General features: G+C 47.0%; 1 protein-coding gene across 2 annotated transcripts in view; it reads left to right on the forward strand.

Moving 5' to 3' along the window:
* The first annotated feature begins 589 nt into the window (after positions 1-589).
* VPS37B (VPS37B subunit of ESCRT-I) overlaps positions 590-22,578 on the forward strand; it is a 42,229-nt gene continuing 20,240 nt past the window's right edge. Inside the window, exon 1 of one of the 2 annotated variants that reach the window (XM_054510546.2) lies at positions 590-803. Coding sequence is in view for 1 of the 2 variants with exons in the window: in XM_045887768.3 (XP_045743724.1) it covers positions 18,037-18,147 (111 nt within the window). In the remaining variant the exon portion in view is untranslated. Of the gene's footprint in view, positions 804-17,969; positions 18,148-22,578 lie in introns of those variants that run through there. The other variant, XM_045887768.3, reaches the window with a different exon arrangement.

The following is a 22,578-nucleotide window of genomic DNA, read 5'->3' on the forward strand; positions in this document are numbered from 1 at the left end:
GGGCGCCTGGGTGGCTCAGTCGTTGGGCGTCTGCCTTCGGCTCAGGTCATGATCCCAGGGTCCTGGGATCGAGCCCCGCATCAGGCTCCCTGCTCCGCGGGAAGCCTGCTTCTCCCTCTCCCACTTCCCCTGCTTGTGTTCCCTCTCTCACTGTGTCTCTCTGTGTCAAATAAATAAATAAAATCTTAAAAAAAAAATAAAAGTAAATTCAAAGCAAATAGAATAAAATGTTAACAATGTTCGGTTCTGAGGGTTGGGCACATGTGTGTTTGTTCCATGTACATTTCTTTTCTTTTCTTTCTTTTTTTAAGATTTTATTTTTAAGAAATCTCTACACCCAACTTGGGGCTGGAGCCCACAACCCCGGGATCAAGAGTAGCACATTCCCCCAACCGAGCCAGCGAGGCGCCCTCATGTATGCTTCTGAATATTAAAATTTTCCCCAGGGATGGGGGAACGGGACACTCAAAACAAAGTAAACCAACCCGTGCTTGCTAAGCACTGAGGAGTCCCACCCACACTTCCTGGAACAAGATGGAAGGCCGCTGTTGTGATTTCTGTTTACTAAAAACAGAAGTTGTTGAAAGCTCAACAGCAAGCTAGCCCGTCTAGACATCTCTTTTGGACCTGAGAGGCCACGGTGGGCATCTTCATCCTCCTCCCTCTCTGAGAATCTCCACTCCAATCCTGCACTTCTCCAGGGCCCGAGATTCTAGAAAATTCCACAGAGCAGGGACTGTGGAATTCCACAGAGCAGCACCCAAACATCCATTACAGCCGAGGTCAGCAATTTCTGGTCCCAGGTAGGAGAGCTATTATATTTCAAATAATAATAGAGAAAAGTTCTTTCACTTTTTTGGGGGTGTTGGGCGGGGTGGGTCAGAAAGAGGTTGTTGATTTGTTTAATGTTTGCCTTTTTTTATTGTGGTAAAATACATATAACATAAAATCGACCATTTTAAATTGTGCCACCCAGAGGCCTTAAGTACATTCACAATTTTCCTTTAACTTTTTATTTTAATTTTAATTTTTTAAATTTATTTAAGTAATCTCTATGCCCAGCATGAGGCTCCATCTCAGGATCCCAAGATGGAGAGTCACATGCTCTTCTGACTGAGCCAGCCAGGCACCCCTCCTTTTACTTTTTTTTTTTTTTAAGATTTCATTTATTTATTTGACAGAGAGAGACACAGTGAGAGAGGGAACACAAGCAGGGGGAGTGGGAGAGGGAGAAGCAGGCTTCCTGTGGAGCAGGGAGCCCGACGCGGGGCTCGATCCCAGGACCCTGGGATCATGACCTGAGCCGAAGGCAGACGCTTAACGACTGAGCCACCCAGGTGCCCCCTCTCCTTTTACTTTTTAAAAACACATTTATTGGGGCGCCTGGGTGGCTCAGGTCATGATCTCAGGGTCCTGGAATCAAGCCAGGCTCAGCGGGGAAGTCTGCCTCTCCCTCTGCCCGCCCCCCCAATTCGTGGTCTCTCTCTCTTATGCGTTCTCTCTCTCTCTCAAATAAGTAGATAAAATCTTTAAAAAACAAAACAAAACACCTTTATTATCTCCTTTCATCTGAATGGCCAGCCTGCAGATATGAGGACAGAGACGGGCAGATGAGGACAGTGATGTTAGCTACTATTCTGGTATAAAACGTTTCAACACACTAATGTCACACTAAGCATTTTGTGTAATATTCATCCTTCGGCTCCTCACAACAAGCCTGTGAGGGAGCTAGTACTATAAACCATGTTTTTCCAAATAAGAGTAATGAGATTAAGTAAGCTGCAAAAATTCACAGAGCTATGTGACAAAGCTGGGACCTGACCCAGTCACCCTGAACACCTGAACCCCAAGCTGGAGCCCTTAACCAGCATACCAGGCTGATCACAGCCTTATTCATCTAACCAGTTCCCCACCCAAATTCTTTTCCATCTTCGTGGCTTTTTTTTTTTTTTTTTAACCTTTGCAATAAGTCATTAAGAGTTACCTGTTCTGGCCCAAGGACTGGGAATTGCTGAAAAGATGTCTGTGCTGAGTCACAAACAGGGAAGAATGAAGAAACAGAGCATAACCAGTATTTGCTTTCTCGGGGCAGGAGGAAGTAGTCCATTTAAATAGCTAGTCACTCCTGGGCGGTCCCAGCAGCAACCTCAGATGACGAAGACAAGCCTCGCGTTGTTGCCACTCCTTAACTTTGACAACCTGAGATCAGTCATTCAGCAATGATTATTACGTATTGAGGGCTGACCGTGAACCAGGAACTAACCAGTGTTACGGGTGGGTCACCACGGAACATAAGAGGTACAAGGTCGCCTACGTTCTAATGAAGCATGAACCCCAAATGGTGGAAAGACAAGAGAGTGATTTGGGGGAGGGTGCTGTTAGAGTTGGGGTCATCGGAGGAGGTGACATCTGAGCTGAGTGAAGCAAGGCGCCAGCCGCAGGTACCTGGGGGAAAGAAAGAGCCAACAACAATCGGGTGGGTCCTCAGAACCCTGAACATGGAGTAACCCTAGGACCCAGGAATTCCACTCCTAGGTAGAGACCCACAAGAAATGGAGATATGGCCACGCAGAAACTTGTACATAAGTGTTCGTAACCGCTCTATTCACAAAAGCCAGAAGGCGGAGACAGCCGGATTGTGCATAAAGTAACAAAGGATAAACAAACGGTGGTGTATGCATACAGTGGATATGATCCAACCGTAAAAAGAGAACAAGGTTCCGACACCTGCTACCACGTGGATGAGCCTTGGAAACATCATGCTAATGAAAGCAGCCAGTCACAAAAGCGAATAGTGTATGACTCCCTTTGTATGACATACTCAGAATAGGCAAATCAGTGTCAGAAAGCCCGTTAGAGGTTACCAGGGCATGGACGGGGGGAATGGGGAGTGACTGCTTTAATGGGCATGAGCTGTCTTTATCAGTTGTTGAGAAAGTTTTGAAGCCTGAGAGACCTAGAGTTCGCATAGCACTGTGAATAGGCTAATACCAATGCATTCGCATACCTGAACATGGTTAATTGCATGTTATGTGAATTTCACCCCCCCCCCCAAAAAAAAGGTGGGTGGAAAAAGATTGATCTGGGCAAAGGAATGGCAAGTTTAAAGATCACAAGGCAGGAAGAAGCCGGGAATTTGTGGAGCAGGAAATGGGCAGTGACAGGGACACATGGAGAAGGTAAGAGAGGAAGGAGGGACAGGGCTGGATCCAGCGGCTTCTGGAAGGTGGCTGACCTACTCTGCCAAGAGTGGAGAGTGTTGGAGGGTTTTGATCAGGGTGTGGAAAATGTGCTGGACTGGACGGGGCCCAAGAGAGGCAGCAGATACCCCACTCCCCACCCGAGGCAGCCAGGCCTGGGCTCAGCCCCCTCTGTAGCCCCTCACTCAGGACATCCTGCTGTTACTTATAACCGAAGGGGCCTGGGGCTGTGTGAGTCGCAAGCGCTTTCAGAAAAACACTTCAAAGAATTTTCTGATGGAACCAGAGGGTGTTATGCTAAGTGAAATAAGCCAATTGGAGAAAGACAATTATCGTATGATCTCGCTGATATGTGGAATTTAAGAAACAAAACAGAGGATCATAGGGGAAGAGGGGAAAAAATAAAACAAGACGAAATCAGAGAGGGAGACAAACTGTAAGAGACTCTTAAGCATAAGAAACAAACTGAGGGTTGCTGGAGGGGAAGAAGGTGGGGGACTGGGTCACTGCGTGATTGACATTAAGGAAGGCACATTATGTAATGAGCACTGGGCATTATATAAGACTGATGAATCACTGACCTCTACCTCTGAAACCAGTAATACATTATATGTTAATTGAATTTAAATAAAAATTAAAAAAAAAAAGAATTTTCTGCTCTATATACAACAACAACAACAACAACAAAACGGCATCAGCTAGGGCCCTGGGGTAGATAGACAATAGAGGCCCTTCACCTTTCCTAGCCCCAGAGCAATACAGCACATGCCCAGAGGCAATTAGAGACTCCGTGACCCCCCCCTCCCAAACAATGACTCTTGGAAGTTATGTAAGCCCTTCAGTTGACAGGTCTGGTCAGCTGCCAGACATGAGTTCCCTGACCTCTGACCCTCAATTATCTGGCGATTCTGGATATCAGCCTAGAGAAAGAGAAGGCTTTTTCCAAAGGGGAGACTGGCTGGAAGCCGGACTGATGTGTGCTGGCTCCAGTCAAGGACAGGCTTTCCCAGAGCAAGAAGATGGCTGACATCTGCTGTGCCCTTCGGCCTGTTGGCATCTCCCTGATTCCCCACTACCCCAGCTGGTCTCCTCCGTTCTCATTGATTTGACCTGTCAAAGCTTCCCTGGCATGTTGCTTGCTCTTTGAACATACTAGAAGTTTCTTAAAGCCTTTTCACACCTGGATCCCCCACCTAGTAGGTGTGCTCCTTGCTCATAAGTAGGTGCTCGGACCTTCACCACGGGACAAACTCCTACAATCTCCCTGCCTACTCGATCTCACCTCTCTGATGTCCCACAGGCCCCTTGGACTCATCGTGGCAGAAATGCAGCCCCAGGCTTTCCTCCCAAACCTACTTTTCTCATAGTCAACTCCATCTTAGTTAATGACACCGTCCACCAGGTGCTCAAGTTCAAATATCTGGGCATCATACCCGACTCCTCCCTTTCTCTGTCCCCTACAGTTCACCTCTTGGTGAGGCCTGCCACACTGTCAGGGGGTCAGATCCCTTGAGTTGGATTCTCTTTTTCCCTCTCCCACCAACATATAACCCATTCTCCACAGTCAGCAGCCAGACCTAACCTTTTTATTAGCAGACTTTGTTTTTTAGAACCGTTTTAGAGTTACAGAAAAATTGCAACAATAGTACAGAGAGTTCCTGTAACTCGCTCACCAGGTTCCCATTATTAATAGCTTATGTTAGTACAATCCATTTGCCCCAATTAACCAATATTGATGTGTTATTATTAACTAAAGTCCATAGTTTATTTAGATTTCCTTCCTTTGCCCCCTAACGTTTTTCTTCTGGCCGGGATCCTGTCCAGGACACCATGTTCTACATAGTCCTCACATCTCCTGAAGCTCCTCAGGGTTGTGACAATTTCTCAGTCTTTCCCTGTGTTTGGTGATGAGGACAGTTTTCAGGAGCCCTGGTCGTGGACTTTGCAGGTAGTCCTCTATCAGGATTTGTGTGATGTTTTTCTTGTGATCAGACTGTGATTATGGGTTTGGAGAGGAAGACACAGGGGCCACATGCCATCGTCAGCACATCACATCACGAGTATCCACCAAACATGATTGCTCACTCTTGACATTGACTTTCATCAATCCCCTGGGGAGCTAGTATCTGTCAGGTTTCTGTGCTGTGAAGGGACCCTTTCCCCCCTTTTCCATACTGTGCTCTTTGTTGTTTGTTTGTTTGTTTTTAAGATTTTATTTTTAAGTAATCTCTACACCCAACATGGGGTTCAAATCCACAACCCCGCGATCAAGAGTCACACTCTCTACCAGCTGAGCCAGGCAGGTGCCCCCATACTGTGCTCTTTGGAAGGAAATCACTAGGAACAGCCCACACCTAAGGAGTGGGAGTCATCGAGATCATTAAAACTGTAAATCTGTCCTCTTAGTCCTCTGGTTCAAACCTTGGCCCTGGGTAGCCTGGCCCTGCCCCATCCCAGACTCACCTCTGCCACCACCCACCCCAACTCGCCATTCCAGCCATGCTGTCCCCTTTCTTTCCTCAAAATGCAACTCGGGGGGCACATGGGTGGCTAGTCGTTAAGCATCTGCCTTCAGCTCAGGTCATGATCCCAGGGTCCTGGGATGGAGCCCTGCATCGGGCTCCCTGCTCAGTGGGAAGCCTTCTTCTCCCTCTCCCACTCCCCCTACTTGTGTTCCCTCTATCGCTGTGTCTCTCTGTCAAATAAATAAATAAACTCTTTAAAAAAATGCAAATCTGTCCCCACCACTGGGCTTGTGTGAGGCTCTTCCCTCTGCATCCCCTTCCTCCCAGTCCCCTCCTGGTTGGCTCCTCCTCATTCAGGTTTCTGCTGCTCAAATGTCACCTCCCCTGGGGGATCCAGGCAAATCCTGGGGGAAACCCTGAGTCCCATAAGGGTTCATCAAAGGCTTTCTTTTGCAAGGGCATATGCCAACCCATGCATGCAAAGGGCAGCACGGCTTTTTTTCTCCCTGATTGCTAAACATTTATCCAGACACCACCAACAGACATCACTGACCCCAATCCCTAGGGGATGGTCAAGAAGCTTGTCTGGATGCTGAGCGACCCAGAAGAAGAGAAAGGGACAAGAAGAGAAAATTCCTGAGGAGTTGTCACAGCTCACCCACAGACACGCCTCAGCTGGGCGCTGATCTGAGGTGGCCCTGCCAGGTGGTGCCCTGGGAGGCTGGCAGAAGCAAAGACAACTCTTCTTCAGAGCACGGCTCATTCATTCTAGGTGTCTCTGAATCCCTGCAAATAATTTCCGAAGGGTAATGCCCCACATACAGTTGAAGAAAACCTGGCCCACAAGGAAACAAGGCGCCGGGAGCGAGAACCAAGAGAAGGAAGAGGGCAGCACATAGACCTCAGATACTGGAATTTTCCCAACACAGATTCGAAAGCAGTTATGCTTACCCCATGTAAAGAAATAATCACTGGGGCGCCTGGGTGGCTCAGTCGTTAAGCGTCTGCCTTTGGCTCAGGTCATGATCCCAGGGTCCTGGGATCGAGTCCCACATCGGGCTCCCTGCTCGGCGGGAAGCCTGCTTCTCCCTCTCCCACTCCCCCTGCTTGTGTTCCTGCTCTCGCTATCTCTCTCTCTGTCAAATGAATGGATAAAATCTTTAAAAAAAAAAAAAAGAAAAAGAAAGAATCACCAAGCTTGAAGGGGTTTACAAGGAAGGAATGGAAGGCTGTAAAAAGTGGCATAGCAGATTTGATAAAGAACAAGACAGAACTAGAGATATTAAAAAATAATAAACTCAACTGTATTTGAACAGAAGATGGGACACAGCAGAAGGATTAATGAGGTATCAGAAGAAATTATTCAGAATGCCACACACAGAGACAAAAAAGACAGATAATACCAGAGAGAGAAAATGAGAATGTGAAGATTCTGGGAGATGTTGTTGTTATGCATTTGTTTGGAGTTTCAGACAGAGGCAAGAGAGGTTGGGTGGAGGGCGCTTTTTAAGAGATAATGGCTGGGAATTATCCAGAATGGATGAAAACATCTCAACCTACAGATTTGAAGAGGCCAAATATTTGTTGAATGAATGATTCAACATCTTTTTTTTCTTTTTTAAAGATTCTATCAATTTATTTGACGGAGAGAGAGACAGCGAGAAAGGGAACACAAGCAGGGGGAGTGGGAGAGGGAGAAGAAGCGGGCTTTCCACGGAGCAGAGAGCCCAATGCAGGGCTCGATCCCAGACCCTGGAATCATGACCTGAGCTGAAGGTAGATGCTTAACGACTGAGCCACCCAGGCGCCCCATTCAACGTCTTTCAATAGGAATGAAAGATTCCCTGGTGAGCCTGTTCTGCCCCCCTCCCCCTTCCAGCGTGAGCTGCTGTGGGTGGAAAGCCCCCGTGTTCTTCCCCAAAACTTTGCACACAGTGGGAGCCAATCCACATGATTGAAAGTCTGTCAGCATTCTGCCAGATGTCCTTCACCCACTGTTCAGCCTTTGTGGTCTTGCCTCGCCTCCCTAGTTATCTGTGTGGTTTAAGCTAGACGGGCAGGGAGAGGAATGTTGCCCAGCTACTGAGCTGAGACAAGCCCAGCTTGCAACCCCAGAGATTCTCCAAACCTTTCCCCTCAGGGAAAAGGAACATCTAAACCTGCTTAGCCATCTTTTTCTCTTGGAACAAAGGGAAAGATTTCTGAACCCAGAAAAACAATCCGAGTAGCCCTCCAGCTGAGTAAGGGGGGAGGGGTGGGTAAAGGATGAGAACAGGTTTGTGTCATTGTCATTCTCTCGGCTGAGCCCCCACCAGGCATCCGGGGAATTGCACACCACCTGCACTAGGCTGCCAGGGGGCTGATTGGTCAATGCGGCATCATTGGCCCCATGCACGCCTTTCTAGAACTATTACAATGGCTTGTTTTTGTGGTGAAAGAGCTGAGACAGGAATCGGCCTCATTTTCCAGAAGGGAAAACTGAGGTCCAAGAAGCAAAGCGATCTGCTCGCCTTTTTTTTTTTTAATTTTTTTTTTTAAAGATTTTATTTATTTATTTGAAAGAGAGAATGAGATGGAGCATGAGAGGGGGGAGGGTCAGAGGGAGAAGCAGACTCCCCGCTGAGCGGGGAGCCCGATGCGGGACTCGATCCCGGGACTCCAGGATCGTGACCTGAGCCGAAGGCAGTCGCCCAGCCAACTGAGCCACCCAGGCGCCCCTCTGCTCGCCTTTTTAATTGCCAGAACCCAGTTTCTCTGGTGGGCCAGAAGAGGCTGTTCCTTCTCGTTGAAAATGGACATCAGTACCTGCCACCATGAATCAAATTCTCATGTCCAAAGCAGGCCACTGGACTCTGTAGGGGACCACCATCTGACTTTCCCGATCCTGGGAAATTGGATCAGTTCATTGGCAAGGACAGACCAAAAGCAGGTGGAAAAGGTTTCAGTCAGTTTACAAAAGAGAAGGCAAACAAGGACAGGTCGATAGAGCACAAATGGAAGATGTATGGGGTTGCCAAATGGAGTACAGACAACACAGTCTGGCGTGGAGGAACTCTGAGAAACTATGCAAAGTTGAGGAAGCTAGATACAAAACACAAATATTGTATTTCATTTACATGAAACACCTACAACAGGCAAATTCAGAAAGTGGAATCGAAGTCACCAGGGGGTGGAGGAGGGGGACAGGGAGTTGGTGGTAAACAGGGACAGTCTCGGTTCAAAAACGTTCGGGGTGGGGGGGGGTGCCTGGGTGGCTCAGTCGGTTAAACATCTGACTCTTGATTTCGGCTCAGGTCATGATCTCAAGGTCGTGAAATCGAGCGCTGTGTTGTGCTCTGAGCTCAGCTGGGAGTGTGCTTGGGATTTTCTCTCTCCTCCCTCCCCCCCCTTAAAAAAAATGTTCTGGAGACAGATAGTGGTGATGGTTGTACAAGAATAGGAAGGTACTTAATGGCACTAAGCGGCAGATTTAAAAATGGTTAAGATGGTAAATTTTATCTTATGTATAGTTTGCATGATACACAAATATTTTTAAAAAGTGGTAGCTGAACTTTATATGTATTAATAGAGGTGGCTCCTTAGAACAGAAAAAGAAGCATGTCACATAATATGATGCCCTTTAGGTTTGGGGGGTTTTTTGTTTATAAAAACTCCACCAAAACCAATACTAAATAAATATGCTATGCATTCATATGTACATACGTTAAAGCATAAAAATGGTCTGGAAAAATGCACCCCGTAGAGTTAATAGTGGTCACTCCTGAGGGAAAGTCTGGACAATAGAGCTAGGCGTCAAAGGGGGTCTTAGGTTCTGATTTATTTGTTCTTAAAGGAGGATGGCATGGCAGGCTGAATACCATCCCCCCATCCCCTTCTCCCCCAGTAAATCCGCATCCTAATCCTCAGCACCTGTCAGTGTTGCCTTCGGTGGCAAAAGGGCTTGGCAGGTGTGATTCAGCTAGAGATCATGGGTGGGCTATCCAGGTGGCCCATATAACCAGAGGTGCTTATAAGGGGGGAGGCAGGAGAGTCGGAGTCAAGGAGGAGACGCGAGAGCAGAAGCAGTTTCCTGCCATGCACTTTGAAGGACAAAGGGAGCCACCAGCCAAGGAATGCAGGTGGCCTCTAGAAGCTGCGAGAGAAGCAAGGAAGCAGCTTCTCTCCTCCCAGCCTCCGGAAGGAACCTGTTCTGTCAACACCTTGGCTTTGGGACTTCTTGACTTCGGTTGCTGAGCTTCAGAACTGTAAGAGAATAAATCTGTGTTGAGTTGGTAGCGGTTTGTTAAAGAGGCGTGGGAAACTATACATGGCTGGGTTCATAGATTACTCGTGCAGTTAAACATTACAGAAGGTATGTAAATAAAAGACAAGGGACACAGGAGGAAGGAGCAGATCTGGGGCAGGTCGGGTGAGGCAGCCCCTCTCAAGAGTGAATTCGGTGGGCTTCTAGAACCCCGGAGGAGTTGAGGTAAGAGGTGCCTGAAGTGGGGGGTGTCATGAGGCGATTAGCATGTCATAGCCGCCTGGGGAACTAAAGGTGTTCATGAAATAAACTCATGTCTTCACACATTCTTCTGCCTAAGATTAGACCTGCAAAATTTCACAGTGCTCAGAACAGTCCCGATTTAGTGTCTGAATTAACACCTTCTGCCGAGAAGAATCTTCACTTAAAAAATGCATAGATTAAAAGAACAAAACAACTCCGATTATTTCAGTACTAAGGAGGCAATGTGAACTTGGGCAGCGTCTCTTGAGAGAGCTTCACGTGCTTTTGGAATTATCCGAGGGTCAGATCATGTTAAGGAGTTGTATCTATTCATCTTTAGTGACATGATTTCAAAATGACAAATTCCATGGAAGTTGAATATAATTTCCCTTAAAAAGGGGGGGGTAGTCGGTGGCAGGGTGGAGATGAGCAAAGCTGCTTGAATATGCATTGCAAAACCTTTGGAGGCGCCTGGGTAGCTCAGTGGGTTAAACATCGGACTGTTGATTTCGGCTCCGGTCATGATCTCAGGGTCGTCAGATCGAGCCTCGTGTGGGGCTCTGTGCTGAGTATGGCCTCTGCTTGAGATTCTCTCTCCCTCTCCCTCTGTGCAGCACCACCCCCCACCCTGACCCGCCCTCTTTTTTTTAAGATTTTATTTATTTGTCAGAGAACACAAGTAGGAGTAGCAGCGGGCAGGAGAAGCAGGCGAAGAGCCCGATGCAGGGCTCGATCCCAAGACCCTGGGATCATGACCCGAGCTGAAGGCAGACACTTAACCGACTGAGCCACCCAGGTGCCCCTCATATGACTTTTAAAAATTACAAAGTGAGGGGAACATGATTCCCCACTCTTCAGGTGTGGGCTGTGCTGAGTGACTTCCTTCCAAAGGGCACAGTATGGAAAGCCTGGGGTGGGACTGGGGGTGGTGCCGGGGGGCGGGGGGAAGTCCCTTCACAGCTGAGAATCTCAGCAGGTGATCAAGGTTAACATCAATGGGATCAATCCAGTTTGGTGGATACTCATGACATGATGACAATGGCATGTGGCCTCTGTGTCTTCCTCCCCAAAACCCATAATCACAGTCTAATCCTGAGGAAAACCTCAGACAAATCCCAGTAGGGGACCACCCACCAGTACCCCTCAGAAGTGTCCAGGTCCTCAAAAACAGGGAAAGCCTGAGCAGTTGCCAGAGCCGAGAGAAGCCTGAGGAGACCTGGAGTAAACATAATTCGGTGTCCTGGAGGGATTCCCAGGGCAGAAAAGGGACATTAAGGGAAAAACCAAGGAAATCTAAGACTATGGACTTTATTACTAATGTATTAATATGGGTTCATTAACTGGGCATCTGTACCATATTAATGTAAAATGTTAACAGGGGAAACTGGGTGAGGGGGTATATGGGAACTTTCTGAACTACTCAATTTTTCTGTAAATGTAAAACCATTCTAAAAAACAAAATCTAAGGGCTCCTGGGTGGCTCAGTTGGTTAAGCATCTGCCTTCAGCTCCGGTCATGATCCCAGGGTCCTGGGATCGAGTCCCACATCAGGCTCCTTGCTCAGGGAGCCTGCTTCTCCCCCTCCCTCTGTCCCTCCCCACAGCTCATGTTCTCTCTCCCCCAGGCGCGCGCGCTCTCGCTCTAAGTCTTAAATATTTTTAAAATCTATTAAAAAATTAAGTGGTTCAATTTCTAGGAAATTGTCCTATGTATATGCTCACAGAGGTACACAAAGACATGTACACACAGGTGCTCATTAGATCGTACTATGGGGACAAGAAGGAACCTAAATGCCCAAAGTGGGCACTTTGGAATACCCTATAGCCGTTAGAGATTGTGGTGTGGCTAAAATGACTGACCTGCCAGTTGCCAAGTAGTGAGACCCCACTTATGCTAAATGAAAAGTTACATATGTGCCTGTTCTTCTAGACTTAGAAGAATTCTAGGGGGAGAAACACAACTACTTGTAGTTGGATTTGTTGTCTTTAACATTGCAGTTTACTTTTAAGATTTTATTAGAATGAGGCCGAGTATGAGGGGAGGAGGGTCAGAGGGAGAAGCAGATTCCCTGCTGAGCAGGGAGCCCGATGCGGGACTCGATCCCGGGACTCCAGGATCACGACCTGAGCCGAAAGCAGTCGCTTAACCAACTGAGCCACCCAGGGGCCCCTGCAGTTTACCTCTTTAATGTTTGGACAGCTTTTACAATAAACAAATATTTAAGTATTTGAATGTTAATTTGTATGCTTAAAAAATATTCTAGACTGGCCCAAAGGGATAGAGAATATTAAATCCGTCATCCAGCTAAGAAATGAAAGATGCAAATTACTTTTATGATTAAAAACAAAACCCCAAACCCTATAAAGTTTCCACCTTGAGTTTCAGTTTCTCCCTAGAGAGTTTGCAAGCCCAGTGCCTGGAAATCCTGTCTCTCTAGTTCTACTTAAGTGTGAAGCAACTCGAGTGTCCTACCCACTTCCCGCGTGTTGAGTTTTTCAAATCTTGTCAGGGCTGGACGTGAAATTTAGAGCTGAATTTTTTTTTTAAGATTTTATTTATTTGACAGAGACACAGCAAGAGAGGGAACACAAGCAGGGGGAGCGGGAGAGGGAGAAGCAGGCTTCCCGCGGAGCAGGGAGCCCGACGCGGGGCTCGATCCCAGGACCCTGGGATCATGACCTGAGTCAAAGGCAGACGCCCAACAGACTGAGCCGCCCAGGTGCCCCACTGAAGTTATAATGTCACTTATCCATCCTTCCCTCCTATGACCACGGTACAGATGCTGTGTTATCTGTTGCCGTGTAACTACACCCAAACTTAGTTGAACAAACCTGTATTATCTCCCATAGCTTTTGGGTGTCAGGAATACGGGAGCAGCTTAGCTGAATGGTTTTGGCTTGGGAACCGTCAGGAGATTGCAGTCAAGCTGTTGGCGGGGACTGTGGTCGCCTGAGGCTTGACTGGGGATGGCTCACTTCATGTGCCCTTCTGCGTTGGCTGCTTAAACGTCTGCATGATCGGCCAGCCAGCTTCCCCCCAGAGCTGGTCATGTGAGGAGGAGAGGGAAACCTAGAAATCCCCTCTTGGGAGTGAGGGGAATGCCATCACCTTTGCCATTGTGTATATCCCGCAGACCAACCCTGTGTTATCCAAGAAAGGGCTACTCAAGAGCTTGCGTATCAGAGGGTGGCTGCCATAGGTGCCTTCTGGTGTTCTAGCCAGCTGCTTCCCATTCCTTTCTTTGCTTTCATATTCTGGGTCTTAATCTAAGAAGACCTTTGTTGCAGGAACAATTAGTCACATAATTTTTATACAAAAACCTTCAATTTTCTGTGCATCCCAAACTATCTTCCTGGGTTGTAGGAATAAAGAAAGATAAATTCTCTCTACAGATAATCCTTACAGGTTTCAGAACTTTTCAGACCTCTTGCAACTGAACTGTACTGAATAAGAAATGAAACGATGCTCATTCTTTTGACACAAGAAACCCTAGTTAACAGCAATGACAACCCAACCCAGGATGACTATTACCAAAAAAACAAACAAAAACCAGAAAACCAGTCTGGTGTGGATATGAAGAAAAAGAAATCCTTTTGCATGGCCGCTGACAATCTAAAATTGTGCAATCACCAAAAACAGCCTGGCAGTTCCTCAAATTAAAAATACTATATAGTCCAGCAACTTCACTTCTGAATATATACCCAAAAGAACTGAAGCAAGGACTTAAACAGCTATCTGTACATCAGTGTTCATGGCAACATTGTTCACAACCGCCAAAATGTGGAAAGAGCCCAATCCATCAACTGATGAGTGGATAAACAATGTGGTATGTACATACAATGGAATATTCAGCTTTTAAAAGGAATACGATTCTGAGACCTGCTAGGACATGGGTGAACCTTGAAGACCTTCAGCTGAGTGAAATAAGCCAGTCCCAAGAAGGCCAATATTGTACGAATAAACATACCGGAGGTACCTAGCATAGTCAAGTTCATAGAGCTAGAAAGAAGTACAGTGATTACCAGGGGCTAGAGGGAGATGGGTTATTGCTTAAGGAGTTCAGAGTTTTCAGTTCTGGAGATGAATAGTGGTGATAGTTGCACAGTGGGAATGTACTTAATGCCACCAAAATCTACACTCAACTATGGTGAGAATGATAAATTTTTACATTACATGTATTTAATAACAATTAAAAAATTGGAACAACCACTTTGGAGAACAATCTGGCAATATCCAATAAAATTGAAGATGTAAATACCTATGACCGCCCCCCCCGCCACAGAAGAATTTCCTAAATTGTCATAAATGTATATAATGGGATGCCATACGGTGTGGGGGAAAAAAGTTTCAAACTATATAATCGAGCAAGGATCCATCTCAAAGTTAACGTTGACTATAAAAAACGAGTAGCAGAATATACCTGTAGGATCGCCTGGGTGGCTCAGTCGTTAAGCGTCTGCCTTCGGCTCAGGTCATGATCCCAGGGTCCTGGGATCGAGCCCTGCATCAGGCTCCCTGCTCAGTGGGAAGCCTGCTTCTCCCTCTCCCACTCCCCCTGCTTGTGTTCCCTCTCTCGCTGTGTCTGTCAAATAAAATCCTAAAAAAGTACCTGTATATAAATTTTTATTAAATTCATGAATCCATACATATAAGGTAAAATAGGCTAGTAGCTACCCTCTGGAGAAGGGAATAGAGCAATGGGATTGAGGAGAAAGGATACATAGGGGTTTCAATTGTGTCTGTGATATCTATTCCTTAACCTGGTCATTATGAATGTTATATTTTCGTTCTCTCTTGGCTCTCCCTTTCTCTTTGTGTATGCCTGAAATAGTTTATTAAACTCCACATAGGAGCAAAAAATAAGAGGGGGGAAAATAAAAAACCAAAAGAGCCAAACCTCAAATCACAATAACCAACCTCTTTTCACCCTCCACCTTTATAACACACAAAAATATCAACCTTATAAAGATATATAGTATTTTTAAAGTTATTTTTATCTTCTCTCCCCAAAACAGGGCTTGTGTCTAAGATGATTTTTTTTCTTGTTGACTCTTGCTTAGGTCATGTTGGGCACTTAGTAGATGATGGTGACGTCAGGCTGTGAGGAGCGTGACAGCTTTACCTGTTGCCTTGGGGAATAATTCCTCCCCTGCCCACACATAGCTGTATAGCATATGCTATGGATACCCTGTCATCCGGTCAACACATTTTCTCCCAGCTCTTCCAACCGAAAATATGTATACTTCTACTAACTTGTGTTGAAGAGCAAGAATTCTGAACTCAAGGCTAGCTGATTTTAAGGTTCAACTATGTGAAGGTTACTTTATGCTTTCCAAATGATTCCTGATGTTGTGAAACAGGAGATTCATTTCTCTGGCAGTAACAATGCTCCCATTGAGACAGCAGCCCTGGCACATGCATACGTCGCTCGTGGTTTGCCAGAACAAAATCTTAGTTAACCCACAAACATTACAGGCAGACGTAGGTGTGTAGAGAAATCCAAATATCAGTCTGCCAAAAGGAGGAAAATGTGCAAGTCGACCCACACATTAACTTGACAGGTTTGGCACCGATGTAAGGATTTTTTTTTTTTCAATGTAAGGATTTTCTGACGTTCCTTTTCTCCTTCTGGTCGCTTTTAAGAGTGATGAGAAGTTTTTACAGCAGCAGAAAACAAGATGTTTGTATGGTCTGCCCTCTTTGGCAAAGGAAACTGTCTTTGACTAGGTCTTTGGCAGAAAACAGGTTTGAGAAGAGTTATAAAAGAACCAGGTGAGGGGTGCCTGGGGGGCTCAGTCGGTTAAGGGTCCGACTCTTGATTTTGGCTCAGGTCATGATCTCAGGGTCGGGAGATTGAGCCCCCATGACAGGTTCTGTGCGGGGCAAGGAGCCTGCTTAAGATTCTCTCTCCCTCGGCCCCTCCCCCATCCCTCTCCACCTGCAGGTGCGTGCTCTAAAATCTTAAAAAAAAAAACAAAAAAAACAAAAAAAACAAAAAAACGGCAAGGCTGAGATGTGAATGTTTCAGCTGAGCATTTTAGTGGTCACTGTAGACAAAAGTGACATTCAGAAGTGGGTGTGTTCCCGATATGTGTTCTTGACTGAGTCACTTCATCCCTCTATATTCTGGAGTGCTCTGACCCCTAACCTTATTCTCTCCTTCTGTGAGGACTGTGAGAAATTTCTGGATAACATCTTAAGGCTCATGGGTGAGAATTTCCTGGAAATACGGCAATTATTCCCAACTTGACAGGTCTACTCTTCTCCTGGAGAGAGAAAAAAAAACACTGAGTTAGCACCCTGAACCTAACTTGACTTTTGACATTCCCTTCCTCTTTGCTGTGGACTTTCCTCCTCAAGGCCACGTTTTGAGACCAAGTATAACAAGTTCAAAAGAAGAAAACTACCGAGTGCTCCTTTTGAACTCAATAAAACCTTTTGCTTGCAGATAATATGAAATACTTCTAACTTTTCTACAAGTGTGTGCCTTCCTCAGGAGGGGCTGGAAGGAGAGAGAGAACAGGGTCAGTGCAGCCCAGTCTAATGTATGGGTGGACAACTCAGGCCTTATGTTCTACAGATGTTAGAGCAGAAGCATCATCATACACAAAGCTCATCAGTCAGTCAATAAGCCTTTACTGAATGCCTCAACTGTGTTCAGTACTGAGTTATGCGTGAGGTCAATGTGGTATGATGCCAGCCTCGTGAATGCCAGACTGGGAGCCAGGAGGCCTGCCAATCACTGGATTTTGGGAAAAACCAAAAATTTTTCTCCTCCCAGGGCCTCAGTTTCTTTGTGTAAGATTAAGAGGCCGTAGTAGTTAACCTCAGCCCTTAGGTTTCTTCCAACTAGAATGGTCACAGATTCCAAAGGAGGATAAAGCATTCACAGGCTCCTGAATCTCGAGAGACTTCTAGATAGCTGAGGAGACTGAACAATTGTACCCCAAATTGTTGTTTCTGAAAGAGCACAGCTTGGCCCACCTGGATGCCTAGGTGTCTTCCCCAAAGTTAGTGCAAAGGGGTCACATGAACGGGTCTCTCTGCTCATGATCCTCTGGCCCTACTGCTTTTCTGAGGACTGCCTCCTTGAGTGTACTAAGCTAGTCCGGATCGGGCCTTTGCACATGCTTGTCTTGCCACATTGGACTTCCTACAGGAATGGTGGCTGGCTCCTCCTTTCTCCTCCTCTAGATCTCCTTAGCTCTCCCCTTGAGTGTGCCATCTTTTACTATCACTAAGGTTCTTCTCTAGTCTCTCATTTCAGCATCTACGTCCTTCTTTACAGTCTCCCAATTTATAGCCCTTTTACTTGTTTCTCGTTTGCTTCCCTTGTCAGTCTGTTGGCTCCACTAGGCAGGGATCCTTCTTGTTTTGTTCAGAACTGTTCACCCATATTTGTTCAACGAGTGACTTTGCAGCTCCACAGTTCCGAGGAACTGAAGGCCTCTAAAGTTGCTTCCCCATAAAAATGCCCTTTTTTGAGACCCCCCCCAGGTCAGGCAGGGCTTAGGCTGCAGTAACTTCTTTCCCACTGCCAGCTTTCTTTGGATCCAGACCTTTTCCTTGAGGAAAAAGGCTGTATGTCATCACAACGCCTTCTCCTGTGCCGCGGTGACATCATTACTGCTTCTCGCTGCCTTACAAATCCATTCAGCTCCTTCCTTTCCCTCTAGAAGCTCCCAACCCTCCCCGGGTCAGCCCCGCTCCACGTCTCGCCCCGGGCCCAGCCTCCTACGTCACGTCCGCCCGCCCGCGCGGTGGTGACGTCATGCCCCAGAGATGGCGTCACGTGCCCCCCCACGCGGGGGGCGGGCCTTGAGGGCGGCGCTTCCGGTCCGCGGAGACTGGCGGCCGGAGCGGCGGTGGCGGCTGAGACGCGGGGATGGCGGGCGCCGGGAGCGAGGTCAGGTTTGCCGGGCTGTCGCTGGTGCAGCTCAACGAGCTGCTGGAGGACGAGGGGCAGCTGACAGAGATGGTGCAGAAGATGGAGGAGGTGAGCCGGGCGGGCGCGCGCGGCGGCGGCGCGGCCTCGGGGAGGGGCATGCGGGGTCGGGGGCCCGCGGCGGGCTGGAGGTGGCCGGAGGCGGGGGCGATCTCGGTGCCTCCAGTGGGGTTGAGGACTGCGTCGAGGAATGGGAGGGCTCGAGACGGGGTCGGGGTGAGGGGACAGAGCTGGAGCTGAGTGGGGGGAAAGCGCCCTGAGACGGGACTCGAGGGGTGATCGGGTTCGAGGCGAGGCTTTGAGGCGCGGAGGCTGGGAATGAAGCCGGGATTAGAGAGCCTGGAACGGGCATTTGGGGACTCGGGGGGCTGGGGCTGAGTCTGGTGGGACGAGGAGGGAATTGGGATGAGACTGGGTTGGAGAGGGTGGAGGGGACTGTGGTGGAGGACTAGGGGTGACTGAGACCGGACGGAGGGGGCCGAGGGCTAGGTCTGGGCAGGGGTTGAGGGGCTTGAGGAGAGGGTTGAGAGGTACAGGCGGACTGAGGCAGGGGTTGGGGTCTGCGAATGGGTTTTCAGGGGCTGAGTGGACTAGCTGGATAGGAGTCTTAGGATTGCCATTTCCAGGATGGGTTTGTGGGGGCTGAGGCTTTGTAGCTGAGCCCCAGCCTGAGAGGACTTTAGGATTGGGCAGCGTCTCTGAGGTGGTGGGAGGCACGAGGCCACGGATTTAGCCAGATTAAGATTTGAGGGGTCCGTGTATCTAAGAGTCCCCAAGAGTGTTGGAGGGGCCCTGTGGGGTCTGCTGTTCATTTGGAAGTGGCCCTAGCAGAGCCATCCCAGGTGGTTCTCCTTGGTCTGGTGGTGGGAGCAGGAATCCCTTTCTCCATAAAGTTGCCCATCTGTGAAAGCAGGGAATATGGGAATCTAGTATGGTGGCTTTGCCCCAGTGTCCTACCCTGCTGGGGCCAGTGAGAGTTCCTGGAGCTACTTTTTGGGGGGGGGGGGAGAAGATAAACCAGGGGTTGGGGGGCTAATAGCCAATCCCCACCTCTTTGATAGTTGAGGTCCTGCCCAGCCTCTGGAAGGATATGGCCACCCTCTTTCTGGTTTTGTCACTGGATCTTTTGTGGCATGGTTTGCTCTCCAGATTTGGATTTGCACTGTGTAGGTCTCTCTTTTTTCCAGCCTTTTTGGACTGTTTCTCTGAATGTCCCATCCTGTGGGTCTGGGTCTCCTCCAGGCAGGTGGACCCAGGCTGATCCCAGCTCTCCGCAGCCCATTTACCACTCCTACTTCTTTGTCTCCCAAGTCTGAGCCTTCCCACGCCTACATGGCTGAGCCTCTCACCCAGAAGCCTGAGTGGGGGCTTTTGGCTTTCTTTCCGAAGAGGGATTGTTCAGCACTGAGCCAAGCTTCCTTGAAAGGGGGCTTGTATGGAGGTTGCACATTCAAAATGACTGGAAAACCCTCAACAGATTATTGTCCTGAGCTACAGAGAGGCCACTGTAGTAAGATGGTATCAGTCTCTCCATTAATACACCCCTTGTATTCACGGGCTTTGTAACTTGGCACATAGAACGTTGCTCTGAGATGCAGTTTCCCTCATTTATGGTCTCCATGTGGCACTTTCCATTTTAGAGAATAGTAAGTGACAGAATCCATCTTTCTTGACTGAAAGAGTTTCACGTCTCTAAAGAAAGAAAATCTTTGCTTAGTTTTTCTGCTTTTTAGTTGCTGGGAGACCTTCTGTTGTATGTCAGCAGGTATCTTTCTAGTTTAATAATAAAATGACAGGTATATTTTTCTAATGTGTAATACCACCTACAAGTTATTTTGCTGTGTGACCATTCTGTTTCAGTAAGAACGGAATACTGTATTTAGATTGGTGTAGTTAGATTGTTTATATTCTACCTTAATAGAAATAAACTGCCTTTTAGTGGAGGGAAGATTGTAGAAAGTGTCAAGTAATTCTCCTGACTCCGAGGCTGTTAGGGACAGCATGACTTGTTTCCTCTACCCAAGAAACTGGAGATTATTACATAAAAGGAAAGGTAAATTAATCTAGCAGAACTTTGTTGGTTGCTTTTTTTTTTTTTTTGTAAAGGTGACCGTCTTACCAGAGTATCCTATACAAATACTGAGGAGTCACCGACTGCCCTTGATTAGACCACATAATTCAAGTTAACTTACTCAGCAGTAGTTTGTTCTTCAGGGTGTAGTGCTTTTAAAACAAGGAAACTGATCTAGAAGACCAAAATACTTTAGCCAAGCAGCTCACCTAGCTACAGTCACACTTAGCAAATCCTGTTCCCCTGGTCACATGTGGCATGTTTCTGTGGGAACGGGTATAACATGAATAACTAAAATTTTGGCCATGGTACTTTGACTCAGCTGTTAATGTCATGCATTGGTTTATTGGCTTATTTCGGGGTGGTTGTGAGACACAGAAGAAAATACTCTGTAAACTGTCCTCTCTTGACCAAAAGGGAACTTAGAGACTTTGGAATCAAATACTCCAGGCTGGACTTGGCCACTTGCCAGCTGTGTGATTTCAGGCAAGTTAATCCACCTCTCTGAGCATCTGTTGAAGGCTGATAGACTAGAGTCGATGTGGGGATTATGTGAGATAGTGCATGTTAACACAGCATATAGTTAGTGCTCAATCAAGACTAATTGCAGTTACTAATAACCAGCTAATTCATTGTTTTTTAGAAAGGTACTGACAGCCATTAACAGCAGGTCATCCTGACAAGTTAATAGAATCTTATTTCAAGAATATTAAGTAAATTTTTATTTGCCATTAGCTTAAGAAACCTCTTACCTTTTTATGGTCAAAACGATTAATTGTCTCAGGTCTAGGATGAGACCGTAAATGCAACAGGCCTTTTCCAGCATAGAATCTCTTAATCTGAACCAAAGGCTTTTTTTTTTTCTTTTTTAATTGGCAGAAGGAAGTGTTTTAAATTGTAGAGTAAGATTTCTTCAAGCCTTGAGGGGATGTTTTGTGGCAGAAAGCGTGGCTAGGTTTTGAAGGCATTCGCTGTTAGGTTTGAATACAGCTGTGCATTATACTTCACTTACATTGTTTTAATTGTGGTGTGTGAGCTTTAGCGCAGCTCAAGACATTAAAATCATGTTGAAGCTATAGACGGTCTCATTTTCAGTGCCTGTGTGTTTATCTTTTCCTGTTCCTCCTGTCCATTATGCAGTTCCCTAAATGTAGTACCATCCCCAGTGATCTTTGCTCTTTCCTTTCCTGTGGGCTGTCGTTTCATATGCACACATTTTATTTTTATTTAAAGTTATTTTTACATGGCAATGGAATGTGCCTTTCTCTCTTCGTCCACATTAACCCCATTGGACTTACAGGGCACTCCCTTAAAAGGAACTGTCGCTTAGGGGATTAGGCAGCTAACCCACACCTCTTGGGTCATGTCTCCCAGTGCGCTTTCTGAGGAAATGTTGATTGATTGGTTGATGTTAACTAATAATTCCACCTCACTAAGGTTCAAATTCAGGACCTGTGTTCCTTTGGCAAGTGAAAATGCCCACATGCAAAAACGCTGAGGGTCTGAGAAACCGAAAACCGATCGTTCTGTGGAAAGAGTCTGGTCTGGGAGAAGCTGTTTCCCTAAGGCGTGTTCTGGTGTGATTTGTGTGGGGCTGCAGGGCTACTGCATGAATCATAACGGCTCATTGAAATGTCCTGACCTTGCTTTAAACCCAGGGACTGTTTCCTCAACATGGCACTGAGCTCTGGTGGGACTGGTTTTTGGAAGTTAGGATTTAAACTCTTGGAGTGTCTGCTACGGAGTTTCTGTTCTCGTTGTGCAGGCATTGTGTATACAAAGGCTTCAACTTTTATGTTTGAGTCTTCTCTTCCATGGACTTATTATTTTAACTCTTGAGTAAAAAATTACTGTGCCTGAGAATATTTTCTGAAATTCAATTTTTTTTTTTAAAGGAGGCATTAAGATTTTGAGGAGGAGCGCCTGGGTGGCTCAGTCGGTTAAGTGTCTGCCTTCGGCTCAGGTCATGGTCCCAGGGTCCTGAGATCGACACCCCCCACCAGGACTCCCTGTTCAGCGGGGCGCCTTCTTCTCCCTCTGCCCCTCCCCCCCACTTGTGCACACCCTCTCTTTCTGAAATAAATAAAATCTTAAAGTTTTTGTGGAAAGGGGCGCCTGGCTGGCTCAGTCGGTGAAGCATAGGACTTTTGATCTCAGGGTCGTGAGTTCAAGCCCCACTTTGGGGGGTGGAGCTTACCAAAAAAAAAAAAAGATTTCATGGAAAGCGCATAGCTGAGAGTCGTGCGTCCTCCTTTCAGTTACTTAACCTCTCTGTGCTTCGGTTCCTCCACCGTGAAGTGAGGGTGGTAACTGTGCAGGTTTTGTGAGGCCCAGTGCAGTAGCAGATGAAGGCAGTACTTGGCACCGGGGGGCTTCCGTAGAGGCCAGCCTCCGTGCTTGCTTAGGAGATT

Source organism: Mirounga angustirostris, unplaced genomic scaffold (assembly GCF_029215605.1).
Source record: "Mirounga angustirostris isolate CCGP_5_RB_7025 unplaced genomic scaffold, mMirAng1.0.hap1 SCAF_14, whole genome shotgun sequence".
In the NCBI taxonomy this organism is placed as follows: Eukaryota; Metazoa; Chordata; class Mammalia; order Carnivora; family Phocidae; genus Mirounga; species Mirounga angustirostris.